Source organism: Pelobates fuscus, chromosome 3 (genome assembly GCF_036172605.1).
Source record: "Pelobates fuscus isolate aPelFus1 chromosome 3, aPelFus1.pri, whole genome shotgun sequence".
In the NCBI taxonomy this organism is placed as follows: Eukaryota; Metazoa; Chordata; class Amphibia; order Anura; family Pelobatidae; genus Pelobates; species Pelobates fuscus.
The window spans coordinates 160805749-160825716 of record NC_086319.1 but is presented as its reverse complement, the minus strand read 5'-3'; the positions used below and the strand labels follow the sequence as shown (position 1 = coordinate 160825716).

The following is a 19968-nucleotide window of genomic DNA, read 5'->3' as shown; positions in this document are numbered from 1 at the left end:
CTTGACAGCTATATATTTTTCTTCTTACCTTGACTAACAGATAATGACTTTATGAATTAAGTTCTAATATCTTTATTTTTCTGCAAACTAAGAGCCCAGCATATCAAAGATATGAGTACTAGCTTACAATATACGAACAAAAGTAACCACAGATCAGGAAGTAAAGATCTTGAAATGATTTTCTGGTGATGGTACATGGAAAAGCTAGTAATCTTCTCGCAGTTACGCTCTGTTCCCTCGCGCACTTTTCAGTGATGCTGGAATAAGATGTCACTCCGGTCCTGGGATCACTACAGATTGCGGAGAGGCACTGCAGAAAGATTAGAGAGCAGCCCCACTGGACCCCAGGGAAGAGAGTGAGTGAGTGAGTGAGTGTGTGTGTCCGCTGCATCACAGGACCAGTAAGGTACACAGATTTCTCACAATGCTCTATAAATAAACTTATTACATGTGGTGATGACTTATGATTTGAACCAATCAATTATCTGCCCCTCAAATACATAAGTCTACAGCCAGGACAAAAACAGTAATTTTACTTACCGTAAATTCCTTTTTTTCTTAGTATAGTGGCAGTACTTACAAGTGGGATGTTCCTTAGAGTTCTGGACAAGAAGCTCCCCCTTCTTTAGAATTTAAATGCTGTGCTCCGCCTGCTGCCTCCATATAAGCTGTAACCAGGAGACACACACCAGTACTACAAAAGAACCAAACGGAGACCGAATGATGCATAGAATTTAATCTAAGCGGAGGGAAAGCCAGTACTGCCACTATACTAAGAAAAAAGGAATTTACGGTAAGTAAAATTACTGTTTTTCCCTTCGTATAGTGGCAGTACTTACAAGTGGGATATAGCAAGACCCCTGCATAAAAACAAAGGGTGGGAACTCAGCAGGCCACAGCTTGTAGCACCTTACGCCCAAAGCAGCTTCAGATGATGAGAATACGTCCAGCCTACAATGCTTGATAAAAGTACCGTATTTTTCGCTCCATAAGACGCACTTTTTTTCCCCCTCAAAAGTGAGGGGAAATGTCTGTGCGTCTTATGGAGCGAATATGAAGTTTTACTTACCTGTCTTGTAGCGTCCCCCTCCCCTTGTCCCATAATTACTTACCTGTCTTGTAGCGTTTCTCGGCAGCACAGGGCGCACCACGGTACTGGAACTTGAATTTCATGTTCTGGTTTCCGGCGGGACTGAAAGGAAGTGCGCACTCAGCTCAGTGTGCGCACTTCCTTTCAGTCCCGCCGGAAACCGGAACATGAAATTCAAGTTCCAGTACCGCGGTGCGCCCTGTGCTGCCGAGAAACGCTACAAGACAGGTAAGTAATTATGGGACAAGGGGAGGGGGACAGTATGGGAGAGAAGAGAAGACTATGGGGAGGGGAGGGGAGGGGAGGGGGGATGAAGACTATGGGGAGGGGAGGGGGGATGAAGACTATGGGGAGGGGGGATGAAGACTATGGGGAGGGGAGGGGAGGGGGGATGAAGACTATGGGGAGGGGAGGGGGGATGAAGACTATGGGGAGGGGGGATGAAGACTATGGGGAGGGGAGGGGAGGGGAGGGGGGATGAAGACTATGGGGAGGGGGGATGAAGACTATGGGGAGGGGAGGGGAGGGGAGGGGGGATGAAGACTATGGGGAGGGGGGATGAAGACTATGGGGAGGGGAGGGGAGGGGAGGGGGGGTGAAGACTATGGGGAGGGGAGGGGAGGGGAGGGGGGGATGAAGACTATGGGGAGGGGAGGGGGGGGTGAAGACTATGGGGAGGGGGGGATGAAGACTATGGGGAGGGGAGGGGGGGGATGAAGACTATGGGGAGGGGAGGGGGGGATGAAGACTATGGGGAGGGGAGGGGGGGATGAAGACTATGGGGAGGGGAGGAGGGGATGAAGACTATGGGGAGGGGAGGAGGGGATGAAGACTATGGGGAGGGGAGGAGGGGATGAAGACTATGGGGAGGGGAGGAGGGGATGAAGACTATGGGGAGGGGAGGAGGGGATGAAGACTATGGGGAGGGGAGGAGGGGATGAAGACTATGGGATGGGGGACACTATGGGACAGGGGAGAAAAAAAAATATTCTGAACAAACTGTCCCATAGTAAGAAACACTATGGGACAGTTTGTTCAGAATATATTGTTTTCTGGGTTTCTTCCTCTAAAAACTAGGTGCGTCTTATGGTGAGGTGCGTCTTATGGAGCGAAAAATACGGTATGTAAGGAAGACCAAGCAGCAGCTTTGCAGATGTCTTCAGGTGAGGAGGCTGCTTTTTCGGCCCAGGAGGTCGCCATAGCTCTAGCGGAACGAGCCTTTAAAGGGAAACTAAGGGGAATCCCTTTGGATTGATAAGCCAACCTGATTGTATACGTTAGCCATCTGGCCAAAGAGGGTCTTGAGACAGCACAACCCCTGTTAGTGCCATGAAAGTATACAAATAGATGTCTACGGATCTAAATCCCTGAGTCTTCTGAAGACAGATTTTCAGGGATCTTCTAACATCTAGGAGATGCCACTTTCTTTCCAGATCCAATGTAGGAGATTGACAAAAAAAAAAAAAAAACGGTAGGACAATAGGTTGGTTAATCGCAGCCCTAAAAATAACCTTAGGCAAAAAAGAAGGCTTGGTGTGCAGGACCACCTTGTCTTGATGAAAAAAATGGTGAACTCCGGAGAGGAAGAGAGAGCTCGGATCACACCTACTCATCTAGAAGAGGTGATAGCCACCAGGAAAACCGTCTCGAAGGTAAGTAGCTTGATAGGAACCTCCAGTAATGGTTCAAACGGTGGTTCACAAAGGGCTTGAAGCACCAGAGACCAATCCAAAGTAGGGAAAGGTACCAACTAGGAGGCCTCTTAAGCCTTATGGACTTAAGAAATCTTCGAATAAGCAGGTTTGAGGCAATGTCATGAACCAGGAAGTGACAGAGCTGAAATCTGGCCTTTGAGTGTAGATACTCCCAGGCCGGCTTCAAACCCATCTTGCAAAAAAGAAAGAAAGAATTTCCGGGCTAGAGGCTTTGGCCGGATCCAAACCTCGAAGTGAACACCAGGTTCTGAACTTCATCCAAACTCCGAAACAGATTTTCGAAGTGGACCAGCGGACAGAAGACAGCAACACAACACATAAAAGGTCAGAAAGACCATGGCCTTGAAGGATCACCCTTGCAGCAACCATGCCGTCAGGTGAAACATCTCCAGAGTTTCCACGGGGAGAGTAACATTCTCCAATATTTGAAAAGAGACTGGGAGATGCCACCGTGAGATTGTCATGTTTTCCACTTCTGAAAACCAACTTCTGTACGGCCAGAAGGGCAGGACTGACAAATTTCTTGCCTTCTCCAACTTACTTCTGAACAATCCGTGGTATAGGAGCGACAGGAGGGAAATATAAGCCCTGTCGAAGTTCCAAGGTATCGCTAGATTGTCTAGTACAACTGGGTAATCTCCTGAATGGAGAGAAGCAAATCAATGTACTTTCCTGTTTCTCCTTGTGGCAAACAGGTCTAGCTCCGGCCTGCCGAAGTGTGAACCCAGCACCAATAAAGAACTTGGCTTGACAGTGCCCAGTCTGCCTGAGACCAAATCAGCGTAATAACGTTTAGAGACCCTCTGATATGGGTAGCTGATATAGCGAGAAGATTCGCTTGAGCCCAAGACATCATGTGGTAGCAGAGATCTTGCAGAGCTGTTACCTTCGTGCCTCCCTGGTGATTCCAATAAGCCACTGTAGTGGCGTTGTCCGACTGAATGCTCACTGACTGATTGGTGATGGCTGAACGGAAGGAGAGCAGTGCCTTCCAAACCGCATTTAATTCCCTGAAATTCAAGGAAGCGCCTGCCTCCACTCTGTTCCAAAGACCTTGATGGAACTGAGAACCTAGATGGGCACCTCAACCCATCTGGGAGGCATCTGTGGTTATCGTAAACCATTGTTTCTGAGCAAACGATAGGCCCTTTGAGATGTTGCTTCTGTGTTCCACCAGTTCAGTGTCTTTTCACCCCATTGGATAGGTGGAAGGGAGAGTCTAGATCTTCCTGTTTTCGTGTCCATTGGGAAAGAATGTCCCATTGCAATGGTTTTGATTCTGCCTTTGCCCAGGCCACTGCTGGGATTGCAGAAGCGAGGAGGCCTAGTAACCTCATAGCATCCCTGATTGAACTTAGGTTTTTATGCAGCTTTGATATGGCTATTAAAATCCTCATTTGTTTCACTATTGGTAGAAAGAGAGAGAGGGACTGTGAATTTTCTCAGAGACCCAAGAACTCTAGACTTCGTGACGCAGTCAGCTTGGATTTTTCCAGGTTCAGGATCCAAAGATTTAGCAGTTGTCTTGATTGGGCCTTCAGGAACCAAACGTCCAGGTATGGAACAATTGAGATACCTTTCAGACGAAAAACTGCCGCTATGGGTGCCAGGATTTTCGTAAAACTCGAGGAGCTGAGGACAGGCCAAAGGGAAGAGTCTTGAATTGTAAATGGAGAATCCTTCGCTTTCTTGTTAGAACCGCAAACCTGAGAAACTTCCGGGAAGATTCTGAAACCGGTACCTGGAGATAAGCATCTTTTAAAACCAACTCTGCCATGTAATCTCCCTTTGTAAAATGTGTGTCATAGACAGAATACGTTCCAAACGGAACTTCTAGTACGGTATGCAGGTGTTTACTTGTTACAGGTCTAGGATCGGCCGGAATGATCCATCTGGTTTTTGAACCAGAAAAAGGCGTGAGTAACTCCCTGAAATTCCCAACGTTTGGGTACCTTCTCTACCACATTTTTCTTAAAAGAAGAAGAGCTTCTGTTAGGAGAGCCTCTGTTTTTACTCTTGATGGATAGTTAGTGGGATCTGAACCCACGCCTCCATGAAGTCTGATGGCTTCTGAGATCTGATGAGATCAGGCATTTTCAGACTGGTATGGTCATAGGCTTTGACAGTAGGAAGGATGGAAGTGGTTTCGATGAAAACTTCATTCTGTAACCTTCTGAAACGGTTCTTGTAATCCACCCATTTGAAGCACTCTTTTCCCATTCTTGGGCGAAGAACCGAAGGCGTCCTCCCACTCTTATGGCGTCTCTTTTTGTCATGCCTGTTGGATTCCTGTCTAGACCACTGGCAGTTGATTCCACCGTGTTTTGAAACCTGCGAAACCGCCCTGGTAACGAAAGGACCTCTGACCCTTGTACTGAAATCTTTACTATCCCTGGGTTCTTGATTCCAGAGGCAGAACTTTCTCCGTATTAGACATCTGTCTAATAATGTCTTCCAAAGGAGTGCCAAAAAAATGTTGTTCCTCTCAAAGGGTAATTCACATAAGGATGCCTTAGACGCAGTCAGCTGTCCATGTTCGTAGCCAAAAAGCTCTTCTGGCTACTGACGACAAACCCATAATTCTCGCCAAGAGATGGGAAGGATCTGTATCTGATTTTCCCATAAGGGAATCTTCCAGGCTTGTAGCCAAACGCTCTGAGCTCTGAGAACCGCTGAACCTGCAATTTCAGCTCTGCGGCCTGGAATATACTTCTACACGAAGTTCCGGCCCGTTCGTCCATTGGATCTTAAAGCCCTGAGACTTCGCCAATGGGTATAGTGGTTTTCTTTGATAGCTGGGCAATCTGAACATCCACCTTAGGAAGATCATCCCATTTTTCTTCAGATTGTAGCTTGAACAGCAGTTTAAAAATGCTTTGAAATGAACGCACGTCTTACAGGATTCTTCCATTCTATATGATGGAGATCCAAGATTTCAGGAGACATTTTGAAACCTTTAACCTTACCCTTGGTAGGTTCAGTTTCTTGTCCGCCGTCGTCACTTCTTTAAGAAATTTCTTCAGCTCTTCTAGTGGAAAACACTCCTCCACACTTGAAGCTAGAAATATCCGAAGGTGAAGAAAAAGAACATTCTCCTGACGAGACGTCAGACACAGAAGGAGATCTATTCCTCCTACGTTTTTTAGGCAGACTTTCTTGAATAGCCGGCTGTTTCTTTACAGAATCTTAAAAGACTCAAATGTCTGGGACAATTTTCCTGAAACCAGCCCAGGAAGGATGCCATATCCGTCTGTTTTGTTTTCTCCAGTAATTCTGATGCGACATCCGTCAGGTAGAGGTACAGCACATTCCAGACAAGATAAATGCTTATATTTGCTTGTGGCTTTTTTGGGAACAGATGTTGACCTCTTTATCTGCCTTATCCGGAGATATAGGGCTGGACATATCTGGAATATCAGAATAGTAAAATTAATAAAATACATTAGTGAAGCATGCATAAGCATAGGTGAAATAAAAGGAGAGTTTAAAACATTAAACCTCACCTTAAACCACCTAAGATCCGTGTAGGAGGGCTGGAGACACGGAGAACCAGAACTGGACACCCACCCTTGGGGTAAGAAAGGTTCTGCACAGCTTTTAATCAAAATTTTTTGAATTTGGCGCCAACACCGTCTCGCGCATGCACAGTAGCGCGATTCCGTGTTTGGTGGAACGCAACGCCACCGCTGTGCGAATGCGTAAAGCCACGATGAGGACCGCCCGGGAACTCAACGAGCAAGCCACATAAAGAGCAGTACCCGTTGCGTTCCGTAACGCAAAACCGGAAGCACTGTGCCACTCAGATCCCGCCCGGGGAGCTATCGGACACTAACCTCCTCGATCAGCAGCCTGTGCTGATCGCACCATTCTCCACCAGACCGGGGGAAATCTGTCCGTCCCGTTTGCCGGGACAAGAAGAACTGGTGTGTGTCTCTGGGTTACAGCTTATATGGAGGCAGCAGGCGGAGCACAGCATTTAAATTCTAAAGAAGGGGGCGCTTCTTGTCCAGAACCCTAAGGAACATCCCACTTGTAAGTACTGCCACTATACGAAGGGAAAACCTAAATTCCCTTACATGTGTGAGCAGACCGGTGTATGACATAAGAAGTGACAGTTGACGTTTGTCTGCAGCCTATATGCTGTATACTATACAAGGTGTTACAGGTTATCATGAAATAAACAAACAGTTAAGAGCTGTATTCAAAAGCTAAGCTATGGGGCAAAGGGGTATGAGCCACCCTGGGGTTCTTAGACTAAGCTATATTCTGTGCAAGTATAACTGCCTAAAAGGGCTCACTAGTAGCGCAAGACTTACAATTTTAAATCCTGAGCTAGGACATGGGCATGAATACTATTCACAGGAAGGGGCCAACTTATTTTGATTGTAAAGTAACTGACAGAAGTATTGCAAAATGTACAGAAAACCTTATCTGCTCATAAGAGGTAAGAAAAAATAAATAAAAATATGTATGGGTATTCACCAGAAAGCTATTTATTTACAACAGGGCAGTGACCTAAATAACTACCAGAAGCAAAGCCAACAGTTTCTCAGAGCAACAAATAAGTCTTTGATTTCATGCAGGTAGTAGATTTTTTAAATATATTTTACACTTTGCAATGCCTTGTTGGGCATTACTGCTAGGTCCCTTCCATATAAAGTAAAAAAGAAAAAAAAAAAACTAGCAACATACTTACCTGTAAACCAGCGCTAGGGAAAAGTTGACTGTGCTCTTTTCTACAGCCTGTCAACATCACTGTGATTTCTTCCAAAGGTCCAATCAAATGCTTCTCACAGAGAAGCACCTGACTGGACCACTCTCCATGGCTCAGTGCTCATGCTTGCGCTCTGAGTCTGGAAGGGGAGGAAGGGAGTGAGCAGGGTTAGGATTTAACCACATTTAAAAAATAAAATAAAAAAAATAACAGCAATATACTAAACAGAAGGAGGTGACACTTGAGCTTCCCCATGCAGGAGTCTGCAATAGAGAAGCTTGTTACATCGGTCACAAGATTTGATTTGCGAAAGACTCCCGGGCTGCCAAGTCACATGCTGGGGCTGCAACTAGCCCCTGGCATAAAAGTGCAAATATCTCTATGTGCAGCATTTCAAGCTGAAACACTGTACATACAGAATACTACCACTGTGACCACTTATAAAGGCAGAAGTTGTCATGGTGATAAGAGTAACCCTTTCAGTATTCCAAAAGCAGTTCCAACATTACCATGACATGCAAGTCACTCATACCAACAGTAAAGCAATCATGCCACCTTGGGGTGTCTTAGATTGTGGGAAGGGTTTGCAAAACAGGGATAATGCTGCGGCCCACTGGGCGTTATCTGCAGAACCCACAACCGCCCACCTGAAATCCCAAACCACCCACTAGTGGGCGGTAGGGACCAGGTTGACTACCCCTGCTCTAAATAGACGGTAATCAAGTATGATTAAACCATAATTTGAAATTAAATTTTTATTTAAACAAGGTTTTCACACATTGATTTTGCATACATTAGTTTTACCTGTAAGAAAAACTAAAATACATACAAGAAAATGCAAGACAAATATAGGTAGTCCAGTTCAATTTAATTACACCATTAATTAGGTATTTTTAAATGGTTTATATTACTGCTGATGTAATAAATACACATACCAGTACCATTAGTTCACTGGAAACAGCCTTTTTAAAGAGATCAAATACCGGATTTGGTATTTTACAGAGAAACAACCAAACTTTTTTCGAGGCATGCTGGAAATGGTTTAAAAAAAAAAAAAAAAAAAATGATATGTGGAGACCAACACAAAACTGTAGTTGTCAAACAACTTACAGAGGTTAATGCTCTAAATAATTTTAATAGTATATAGTCATGGTGAGTAACTGACAATCCTGTTTTATGATGCTATCATCCATACTTTGTGGTCATGATCTAAAAAGTTTATATAAGCTATAAGGCAGCTTGGTGTGTACTAGGACCACCATGAATCTACTACTCTATAGGGCATACAACATAAAACAAAAACAGAAAAGGAAATTGAATATTTCCTTCAATATACGATCAAGGAGGGGTAGCACAAAAGGTGTGTAGACTGCAGGAACCAAGTGTGATTATTCGGGAGAATTGTTAAACAGTCCTGGCTGCTTTAAAAACTTCAGGTTCATCCTAATTGTGCTAGTCAACAGACTAACATTTACCGATAGAAATTACCGTATATACTCGAGTATAAGCCGACCCGAATATAAGCCGAGGCCCCTAATTTTACCCCAAAAAACTGGGAAAACTTATTGACTCGAGTATAAGACTAGGGTGGGAAATGCAGCAGCTGCTGGTAAATTTCTAAATAAAATTAGATCCTTAAAAAATTATATTAATTGAATATTTATTTACAGTGTGTGTATATAATGAATGCAGTGTGTGTATGAGAATGCAGTGTGTGTGTATGAGAATGCAGTGTGTGTGTATGAGAATGCAGTGTGTATATGAGTGCAGTGTGTGTATATGAGTGCAGTGTGTGTATATGAATGCAGTGTGTGTGTATGAATGCAGTGTGTGTGTATGAGAATGCTGTGTGTATGAGAATGCTGTGTGTATGAGTGCAGTGTGTGTGTATGAGAATGCTGTGTATGAGTGCAGTGTGTGTATGAGTGCAGTGTGTGTATGAATGCTGTGTGTGTGTGTATGAATGCTGTGTGTATGAGTGCAGTGTGTATGAGTGCTGTGTGTGTGTATGAGTGCAGTGTGTGTGTATGAATGCAGTGTGTGTGTATGAGTGCAGTGTGTGTATGTGTGTGTGTAATGCAGAGTGTGATGCAGAGCCTTGGTGGGGGGTGGGCATTTTTATTTTTTATAATTATTTTAATATTTTTTTTTTGTTTCATTACATTTTTTTATTTTATTATTTTTTATTTTATTATTTTTTATTTTATTATTTTTTTATTTTTATTTTTTTTATTATTATTAATATATATATATATATATATATTTTTGTCCCCCCTCCCTGCTTGCTAGCTGGCCAGGGAGGGGGGCTCTCCTTCCCTGGTGGTCCAGTGGATGGGCACTGTGTAGAAGGGGGCTGTGGGGGCTGCAGAGAGATGTTACTTACCTTTCCTGCAGCTCCTGTCAGCTCTCTCCTCCTCCGCCGGTCCGTTCAGCACCTCGGTCAGCTCCCAGTGTAAATCTCGCGAGAGCCGCGGCTCTCGCGAGATTTACACTGTGAGCTGACAGAAGAGCTGAACGGACCGGCGGAGGAGGAGAGAGCTGACAGGAGCTGCAGGAAAGGTAAGTAACATCTCTCTGCAGCCCCCACAGCCCCCATTGTCTGTATTATGGCAATGCAAATTGCCATAATACAGACTGACTCGAGTATAAGCCGAGTTGGGGTTTTTCAGCACAAAAAATGTGCTGAAAAACTCGGCTTATACTCGAGTATATACGGTAAGTAAATAATTCCACTTTTAACCCCAGTTCCATCAACTTAGAACCAAGCTCCTGGAAAGTTCCATGTGCACCTGACTTTATGTAACTTGCAATAAGTCACCAACCACAGGCGCTAGGTCTGGGGTAAAACATAATAAATGCTCTTTATTTTTGAAACTTTAATATATACCGGATACAGAAAATATGACTTTTATAAATAAAATCTACACATTTTGCTAAATTTCTAGCGAATGCATTGGTTAATATTTAAACAACTAAGTACAGAGGAGCGACAAAATCAAACAAACACAATTGGGCAAGAAAAACAATAATTAAAAGGAAACTAGAATATTCTTATCATTAGAGCTTCATCAACCCCCCTGCCGCACTGCAAGTGCTTACTGTATTTACCAGATTTCAGCGCCGATCTCACCTCCTCAGACATGTCGAATTGACAGCCACTAGAGCCAGTCTTAACCCTGCAAAGTAATTATTGCAGTTTATCAGAAACTGCCATAATTAACATTGCAGGATAAAGGGGACATTGCACAGGCCACCTCAAGGAGTGTCTTTTTAATAATACTAAAGATAGGTTTTCGCTAGGATGGACCCTTTCTATCATTTTAGTCTATATTTGTCTAGTGAAAGTACGGTATATCCAAAATGGAGGAAGCACCAAGGTTCCACAAGACCACGCCAGCTCATCCTCCATTACATGATCCACAATCTGTAAAGCAAACTAAATCAACCACAAATGTTTAAGTCAAGGCACAGCAAGGCTGAATGCACATGAGTGCAAATTCCAGACGGTTTAGCAGAACAGATGTACTGATGTGGGGTTTAAAACATGCATCTCTGTAGTAGGTTTGAATATGGCAAGTGCTTCATGCACAAAAACAGTGCAATTTTCGCATTGAGCACGAATAATTTTTTGTAAGAGCAATTTTTAATTTTCAGTATTTTTATATTTTTTTTTAAATGTTTACCATATTTAACAAATATTTGTGAAGAGTAAATGTTAAATAAAAGCAATACTGATGGCAACATAAATTTCTAGGAACAAAAAAATGTAATTAAAAAGCTGGACATTATTGTTGCCAAAACTGAATAAAAAAAAAAAAATTAAAGGATTTTTTTTCCTTCCATTTTTTGGCATTTCCTTTTAGAATTAATGAGAATTTATATATGTATATTCGACATCAAATTAAAGCCCTTTTTGCCCTCTAAAAAAAGGGTATATAATGTGTTTTGGTGCAATAAAAGATGCAAATTGCGGTTGAACACAAACAGCAAAAGATGCAAAAAGTGCTTACATAAGTCATTTTTGGGGTTTTTTTTTAACTCATATTTATGCAATTTCCTTCAAATCTTAGGTTCTTTTTCCAAAGAAATAGTATGAGGTTTTTTTAACAGATTTTCTTATACACAAGCATGAGGTATGCCCAAGGAGACCAGAAAAAAAACAAAAACACACATATAATTAATATATATATATATATATATATATATATACCGTATTTATCGGCGTATAACACGCCCCGGCGTATAACACGCACCTCATTTCCAGAAGGAAATTCCAGGAAATTTCCACCTCTCCCATAGTATTCCCCCCCCTCATCCCATAGTGTTCCCCCCCCTTTCCATAGTAATCTCCCCCCCTCCCATAGTATTCTCTCCCCCCTCCCATAGTATTCTCTCCCCCCTCCCATAGTATTCTCTCCCCCCTCCCATAGTATTCTCTCCCCCCTCCCATAGTATTCCCCCCCATAATATTCTCTCCCCCCTCCCATAGTATTCTCCCCCCCCATAGTATTCTCCAACCCCATAGTGTGTCCCCCCTCCCATAGTGTCCCCTAGTGCACTTTCCCTCTGTCCCATATTTACTTACCTGTCTTGAAGCGTGGGCCGGCTTCACAGCGCGCACCGCGGAACTGGAACTTAAATTTCAGGTTCCGGTTTCCGGCGGGACTGAAAGGAAGTGTGCACACAATAGTGTGCACACTTCCTTTCAGTCCCGCCGGAAACCAGAACCTGAAATTTAAGTTCCAGTACCGGCGGGACTGAAAGGAAGTGTGCACACAATAGTGTGCACACTTCCTTTCAGTCCCCCTGGAAACCGGAACCTGAAATTTAAGTTCCAGTTCCGCGGTGCGCGCTGTGAAGCCGGCCCACGCTTCAAGACAGGTAAGTAAATGTAGGATATCGGCGTATAACACGCACCCATGATTTTCTCCCTATTTTCAGGGAGAAAAAGTGCGTGTTATACGCCGATAAATACGATATATATATATATATATAAATATATATATATATATATATATACACACACACACACACACACATATACATATACATATATATATACACACACACACACACACACACTAAGTGGCTCTGTCACTAACATTTTGGCTTTATATTTGTTAAATGAACCATGACACGGTGTATTAGGTCACGTGTCGTATTTACCGGATGTTAAGACCTGCTAAGGAATAGATACATGATGTCCTGATATTTAAAACCATAGCATTCAAAGAGGGTGTACTTTCCCATGACAAACACTTGACTTTGATTTTACATACATTATAAAAAAATATACAAAAATTAAAAAAAAGAAAAGTAAAAAGATGATTAATAAGACCACCAGTGACATGGAAAGAAGAGGGTGTCTCTATAAGGAACCACTGTTAAATTGAGGTATATGCCATCCAAGATTCCAATCACACCACTGCAAGCGACCTACAAGCCATTTAGCTAATTTTGCTAGATAACTTCTGAAAGAGTTTCAGAAAACCTTTAATCAGACTAGAGAGGAAGAACAAAAAACGGTCCAAGTTAAACGGTGTATGGAAAATTGTGCCCCCCCCCCCAAAAAAATTAATAATAATCTCCCTCCAATATGGAACCATGCTTTAAAACATCCACCAAATGTGTAAGTAGGTACCAGGGGTACAACAGGAGTTTCACGTATCCATAAAAAGTTGTATAAAGTCATTTTTAGATGGTACACCACCACAGTACATTTCCTCCTGAAATTACAAATGGAGACCATAGCAGCAGCTTCTCAAATCTCCTAAAAAGAAAAATCCCTCCAGTACCTCCACAGGGCATTTTCTCATACAGTACTATAGAGAAGCGCAACACACATGAACAAATATAAATAAAAGATATAAAACCGGTTAGGTTTATTCATATTTGCGTGGTTTAGCACCTAGGCATATTGCATTTTATTGATATTTTTTGTTGAGTGCTGGAGTTTTGTGTAGATAGCTTTATCTATATATTGCTTTACTGGAAAAGGGGGGCACGGTATATAATGAAGTCCATTTGTAAAAATGCCGTAGAAAGCTGCAAATCTTTATAACAACTAAATAAGTAGAGCAACATACAGTAAGAATGAGGTTGAAACCTATTAAATGCTCAAAATACAAATAAAACAAAGTTTATGAGATTTACCCACATTGAAAATATGCATTTGTTCACTGGAGATCTCAGCCTAATCTTTCTTTGGTTGTACAGTAACAGACTACCCAAGGCAAGTCAATGATAAGTTTTTGCAAGGCAAGTGCGCTGGTCAATTTCCTGCCTCTTGAGTTTACCTCCACCAAGTTAAAAGTAACAAGATTGGTTATGTTTGAGAGCCATTGAGGAAAGGGGTTTAAAGGAGAAGTGCTACAAAATTAACAAGGAGAATAGATTTTAGTTATAAAGAAAGTGAGAGGAAAAATGAAATTTAAAAAATTCTATTTAATTCCAGCAAATGGCCTCTCAGAGGGGATATAATAACATGATACAAATATATCTGGGGCCCAATACAAACCATTGTCTGGAAATCCATTCATAAATAGAACACAAGGTCACGCATTTAGACTGGAAGAAAGGAGATTTAGTCCAAGGCAAAGGTTCTTTAAAGTAGGAACAATAAGGATGTGGAATTATCTGCCTGAAGAAGTAGTTTTATCAGAGTCTGTACAGATGTTTAAACAGTAACCAGATGAATACTTGCAAATATATTTAATATGCGAGTTAACAGCTTCTTTATCTTAGTAGAAATCAGACTGCCATTCTGGAGTCAAGAATTAATTATTTCATAGTTTGTGATGACATTGGAAAGCGCTTTAAACTAGTTTTTTTTTTTAGCCTTCTTTTGGATCAACAGAAGAAACAGATGTGAGAAAGGCTGAGTTGATAAATGGAAGCTTTTTTTCCCCCAGCCTAACTAAAAATAAAAACTCCAGAGTCAAAAGTAAAGCCATATTTCTAACATTTATTGTGCCATTGTCCCAAATCAGGCAACATTTATTTTTAATACTATTAATAAATAAAAAACAAAAAATCATGTTTAAAGTTATCTTTTTCCAGCACAGAAACTCCCAGAGGGCTGCTCATCTCTCCTGCGACACCAAGGAGGCAAGACCTCCTCCGGCAATGATCTAGTCCAATGCTCTTCATAGTGGAGAATTGGGCTCCTGAGGTGCACGCCAGCACAAGTCACACAAAGCCCTGACCAATCAGCATCTCTTCAGAGATGCATTGAACCAATGTATCTCTATGAGAAAAGTTCAGTGTATCCATGCAGACACTACTGCACAGTACTACTGCCCCAGGAAGCACCTCTAGTAGTCATTTGAGGATTGGCCAGTAGAGGTATCCTCAGGCTGTAATGTAAACACTGCATTTTCTCTGAAAACAATACTTACTGGAAAAAAAGCCAAGGGAATGATTCTATGCACCAGAACAATGTTTACCACTATAGTTTCAAAGTATTGTGAAGGCAAGTATTAATTGATAAAGCTGAATACGAAGTCCATTCATACTAGTTATTCCCTCTTTAAAATGTATCTACAAAGTTAGTCAAAATGCATGAACTAAATAAACGGTTTCACTCTATGTAGGCTGAGAGGTCAGTTTGGTTAGTAGCGCAATGCAGAAACTAATTACTTCTTTAACACAAAAACATCACAATGAGCTCTGCACATTACCAATTTCACAATATAGATTTCGGCTAAAATGAAGATGAAACAGAAGTGATGTTTCTGCATTGCACCACTGACCAATCTGCTCTTTTTCGGCCTATATATAGAGTAACAGTTCAAGCATTTTTGCCCCCTACAATTTGTAGATTTAATACAAAGGAAATAACTACACAGTCTATAGATTTCAAGCTTCCAGTCAATTACCTATATTACCCCTCAGCGCAAATGTCACATAGTAAAAGACCATGCCGCCAATGAGCTTGCCAAATATTTAACTTTGAAACTAAACAGGTATGTCAGATCTTTAGAATGAATATCCTAAAGTTCACACATCACACAGCTTGAAAAAAAAATATTTTTAATGCAGAAATTTCAAAATGCACACAATCAGACCATGAACCTACATGAATAGCCAGCAACTGAATTCACCCTATGCCCTCTATATTCTCACTTGTTGGTGAGCAATCTGCAAATGCAATGTATACAATAAGCCATCACGTTAGTGATGCTTTGAATGAATTTACATAGAATACATGGTTTCAGTTTACTGAGAAATTGCCCAGAATTGCCCAGCACCACAAACATGAAGAAAATAGTCTGCATCTCAATAAAACTCTGAAAGACTGTTTAACATGTTCCACCACAACATGGGTTTGGGCTTCTATGGCCAGTTATGGAGTAGAACGAGTTATGCAAAAAACACTTTTTGACAATCAATGTTTCACAACTGTTCGATGAAGTAATATGAAATCCATTTCCAAGTTGGTAACTGTTATTATATGCATATGTTACTCTTGTGTACCATAAAAATAATTGCTTTTTTGGTTTACCCTCTTGTGACATACTGGGGACAATCACTACTGCTTGTTATAAGCATTCCTATTAGACCAATGAGAATACCCAGAATTTGTTAAAATTCTGTTTCAAAACACAGTGGGTGGGCTCAACTCAGAAGAAAATTTAAAAGGAACACTCCCAATTGTAAAAAAAATTTAAAAAAAATAAAAAAAAAAATTTATATATATATATAATTTTTTTTTTTTAATATATTTCCCAACCCACTTCGTCCAGTGATATGTTCTTTTCGCCTAATTCTCCCACACTGATATCATCACAGATCGATTAACTCAGGTCCAATCCGATACCACTCATATTGGGTGGAATTAAAGAGTTTTGTAAAGTGCCGAGTTCACCTGAAACATGGACTTTAAAAAAACAAAAACAAAAAAACAGATTACCTAAAGTTAACTCCTAAGACACTTCAGCGTGTGCTTTATGGGACTGGAGTGTTTATTTAAAATGTAGGAAATGTGTATTTAGTTTTTATTTTAATTGAAGAAATACAGTTCTTCTAGTACAGTTTATTTCCTCCAGCAGAAAGCACACATATAAGGACAAAAACAGGTCTCCACACCTTCATTGTGGTGCACCAAAAATAAATCAGTAAAGAAAATTAGCAAGCAAAAGTTGTAAATATCCCACCAAGAGTTTAATGATGACCGTAGGACAATATAATATAATAATGTGAAAAATAAAAATATTACAATGTACAGGCACACCATATACAACTCTACAATCTCAACATATTACATGCAAAGCAGATATTTTCAGCAGGTAGGGGGGAGATACACCAATGAATCTCAACATCTTGCAATACTTTGTGAGTGCACAAAGGTTCTCAGACAACACTTTGCATTTAATGTAGAACCCACAATCACACATGCATTACATTCAGTAAGGCACACAGCTTACACCACAACCTTTATGACATTTAGTGTGACGCATCAAATTTTAGGGGTGTCAACGAGTACACCAAAGTTATTAGCCGTTTTTAATTGTAAAAGCTAACTGTACAAAATTAACATGAGGCCCTTCAATGCAACTGGGGAGATGCAGAAAAGGGGTGTACAGTTTACCTCCTAATCACGCATTTAATTTAATGCCCTGCACTCAGTACATGTGCAGAGAGACGTGTACAATTCCTCTCCATGCAATGCATTTAGTGATTTCACAAATCAAATCCAACACCCTGTTTTAAACTTACTAAGGTACATTCATCGGGGGTACATACTGTATCTCAGACTCATTCATACAAAGGGGTGCAGAAACCCCATTCCAGATTCCATATTCAATCACAGAGAGGTGCACACAGACCCCCTTCCAGACTCCGCATTCATACAAAAGGGGTGCACAGACCCCCTTCCAGACTCCGCATTCATACAAAAGGGGTGCACAGACCCCCTTCCAGACTCCGCATTCATACAAAAGGGGTGCACAGACCCCCTTCCAGACTCCGCATTCATACAAAAGGGGTGCACAGACCCCCTTCCAGACTCCGCATTCATACAAAAGGGGTGCACAGACCCCCTTCCAGACTCCGCATTCATACAAAAGGGGTGCACAGACCCCCTTCCAGACTCCGCATTCATACAAAAGGGGTGCACAGACCCCCTTCCAGACTCCGCATTCATACAAAAGGGGTGCACAGACCCCCTTCCAGACTCCGCATTCATACAAAAGGGGTGCACAGACCCCCTTCCAGACTCCGCATTCATACAAAAGGGGTGCACAGACCCCCTTCCAGACTCCGCATTCATACAAAAGGGGTGCACAGACCCCCTTCCAGACTCCGCATTCATACAAAAGGGGTGCACAGACCCCCTTCCAGACTCCGCATTCATACAAAAGGGGTGCACAGACCCCCTTCCAGACACCGCATTCATACAAAAGGGGTGCACAGACCCCCTTCCAGACACCGCATTCATACAAAAGGGGTGCACAGACCCCCTTCCAGATTCCGCATTCATACAAAAGGGGTGCACAGACCCCCTTCCAGATTCCGCATTCATACAAAAGGGGTGCACAGACCCCCTTCCAGATTCCGCATTCATACAAAAGGGGTGCACAGACCCCCTTCCAGATTCCGCATTCATACAAAAGGGGTGCACAGACCCCCTTCCAGATTCCGCATTCATACAAAAGGGGTGCACAGACCCCCTTCCAGATTCCGCATTCATACAAAAGGGGTGCACAGACCCCCTTCCAGATTCCGCATTCATACAAAAGGGGTGCACAGACCCCCTTCCAGATTCCGCATTCATACAAAAGGGGTGCACAGACCCCCTTCCAGATTCTGAATTCATACAGAGGGGTGCACAGACTCCATGGCAGGTGCTGTATTCACACAAAAGGGTGCACAGAACCCCATTCATACAAATGGGTGCAGAGAGGGGATCACAGACCCCATGCCAGATTCTGCATTTATACAAAGGGATGCATGGACTCCATGACTGTCTCTGTATTCACACAAAAGGGTGCAGAGAGGGGTGCACAAATCCCATTCAATCACTAGGGTGCAGAGAGGGGTGCACATACCCCATGCTAGAATCTGCACTTATACAGAGGGGTGCAGAGAGGAATGCATGGCCCCTATAGCAGGGTCTGCATTCATACAAAGAGGTACAGAGAGGGGTGCACAGACCCCATTCCAGATTCTGAATTCAGTCACAGGGGTGCAGAGATAACCCCCACAATCTACATTAACGTCCCATGCATGCAGAGCCCACCTCAGAGCATGCATTACAATATATATATATATATATATATATATATATATATATATATATATATATATATATCACAGAGGAGTGCACTGGTCCCCCAGAATACCTTGTATTGCATTTTAGGGAATGCACAGAAACCCACACACTCAGCTTGCCCCTCCCACAGTCCATCCTCTCACCTCCTCCGGGTATCCCCCAGACGCAGACATTTCCTCTGCTCCGCTCAGGCCCCCTGCCTCGGACTCCAGGTCCCCGTTAAGCAGTGAGGGCCCCTCAGCCGATCCCCCGCTTAGCGCCGCCATCTTGAAGTGATCGGGAGCTGCGGGAGCGAGCACGGGACCTAGGCGCACGCGCTCCCGCTCTCGCCGGCCAGGTCTGCGCAGCGTCACGAGAGAGGAGGAGGTATGAGGAGCGCGCGTGGACGAATGAGAACAACCAATCACTATAGAGCGAGGGCGGGGTTTCCTGGGCGCTTGATACGTCAGACAGGGGGAACCCTTTGCCGCTAACTCCGCCTACACGTACAGGTGCAGTGTGCGCGTGCACGAAACATAGCCCTGACGTCATTGATCCCTGCGGCCGTGACGTCAGATTTGTGTTTTAATCAGAGACCGAGGAAGGATAGCAATAGACAGATATAATCACACAGGACAGATATGGCCAGACAGACAGACAGATATAGAGATAAACAGAGAGAAATGTGCAGAGATATATTAACACAGGGAGAGATAGATAGATAGAGAGAGATAGGGAGATAGATAGATAGATAATTGCACATGGCAGATGCAGAGCTGCTACTGAGGGAAAATGGGCTACAATAACAAATATAATCATACGGAGTAACATAGCTTTATTAATACACGGATATATAGATTGACTCTGCAACAAGGATACAGATATAAATAGATATAATGCTGGGCAGATATAGGCACATGGACAAAATACATTTGCGATTGTGACAGTAGTCACCATCCTGGGAGCAGAAGGACACTTTACATAGGTTCCGGAATTGTTCTTATATTATAGTCACCTAGTACCCAAAATAGGTGCAGGGTATATTTAATATAATTGGTTGTGGTTAAATGTTAGTATGCTCTCCTGTCCTGCTGATGCATGCTGCCAACTAGAAATGTGCAATTTTTTTCGTTCGGAATTATGCAAATTATATTTTTCTCATTTACCTAAATAATTGATGTAAATAACAGTCAGCATA

General features: G+C 42.4%; 1 protein-coding gene across 5 annotated transcripts in view; it reads right to left on the bottom strand.

The window, feature by feature from the left end:
- Positions 1-19072, bottom strand: part of BRAF (B-Raf proto-oncogene, serine/threonine kinase) — a 231973-nt gene extending 212901 nt beyond the window's left edge. For all 5 annotated transcript variants that reach the window (XM_063447589.1, XM_063447592.1, XM_063447591.1 and 2 more), the window contains exon 1: positions 18935-19072. In XM_063447589.1, coding sequence (XP_063303659.1) covers positions 18935-19057 — 123 coding nt within the window. In that variant the 5' untranslated portion in view covers positions 19058-19072. The remainder of the gene's footprint in view (positions 1-18934) is intronic.
- Positions 19073-19968: the final 896 nt, after the last annotated feature.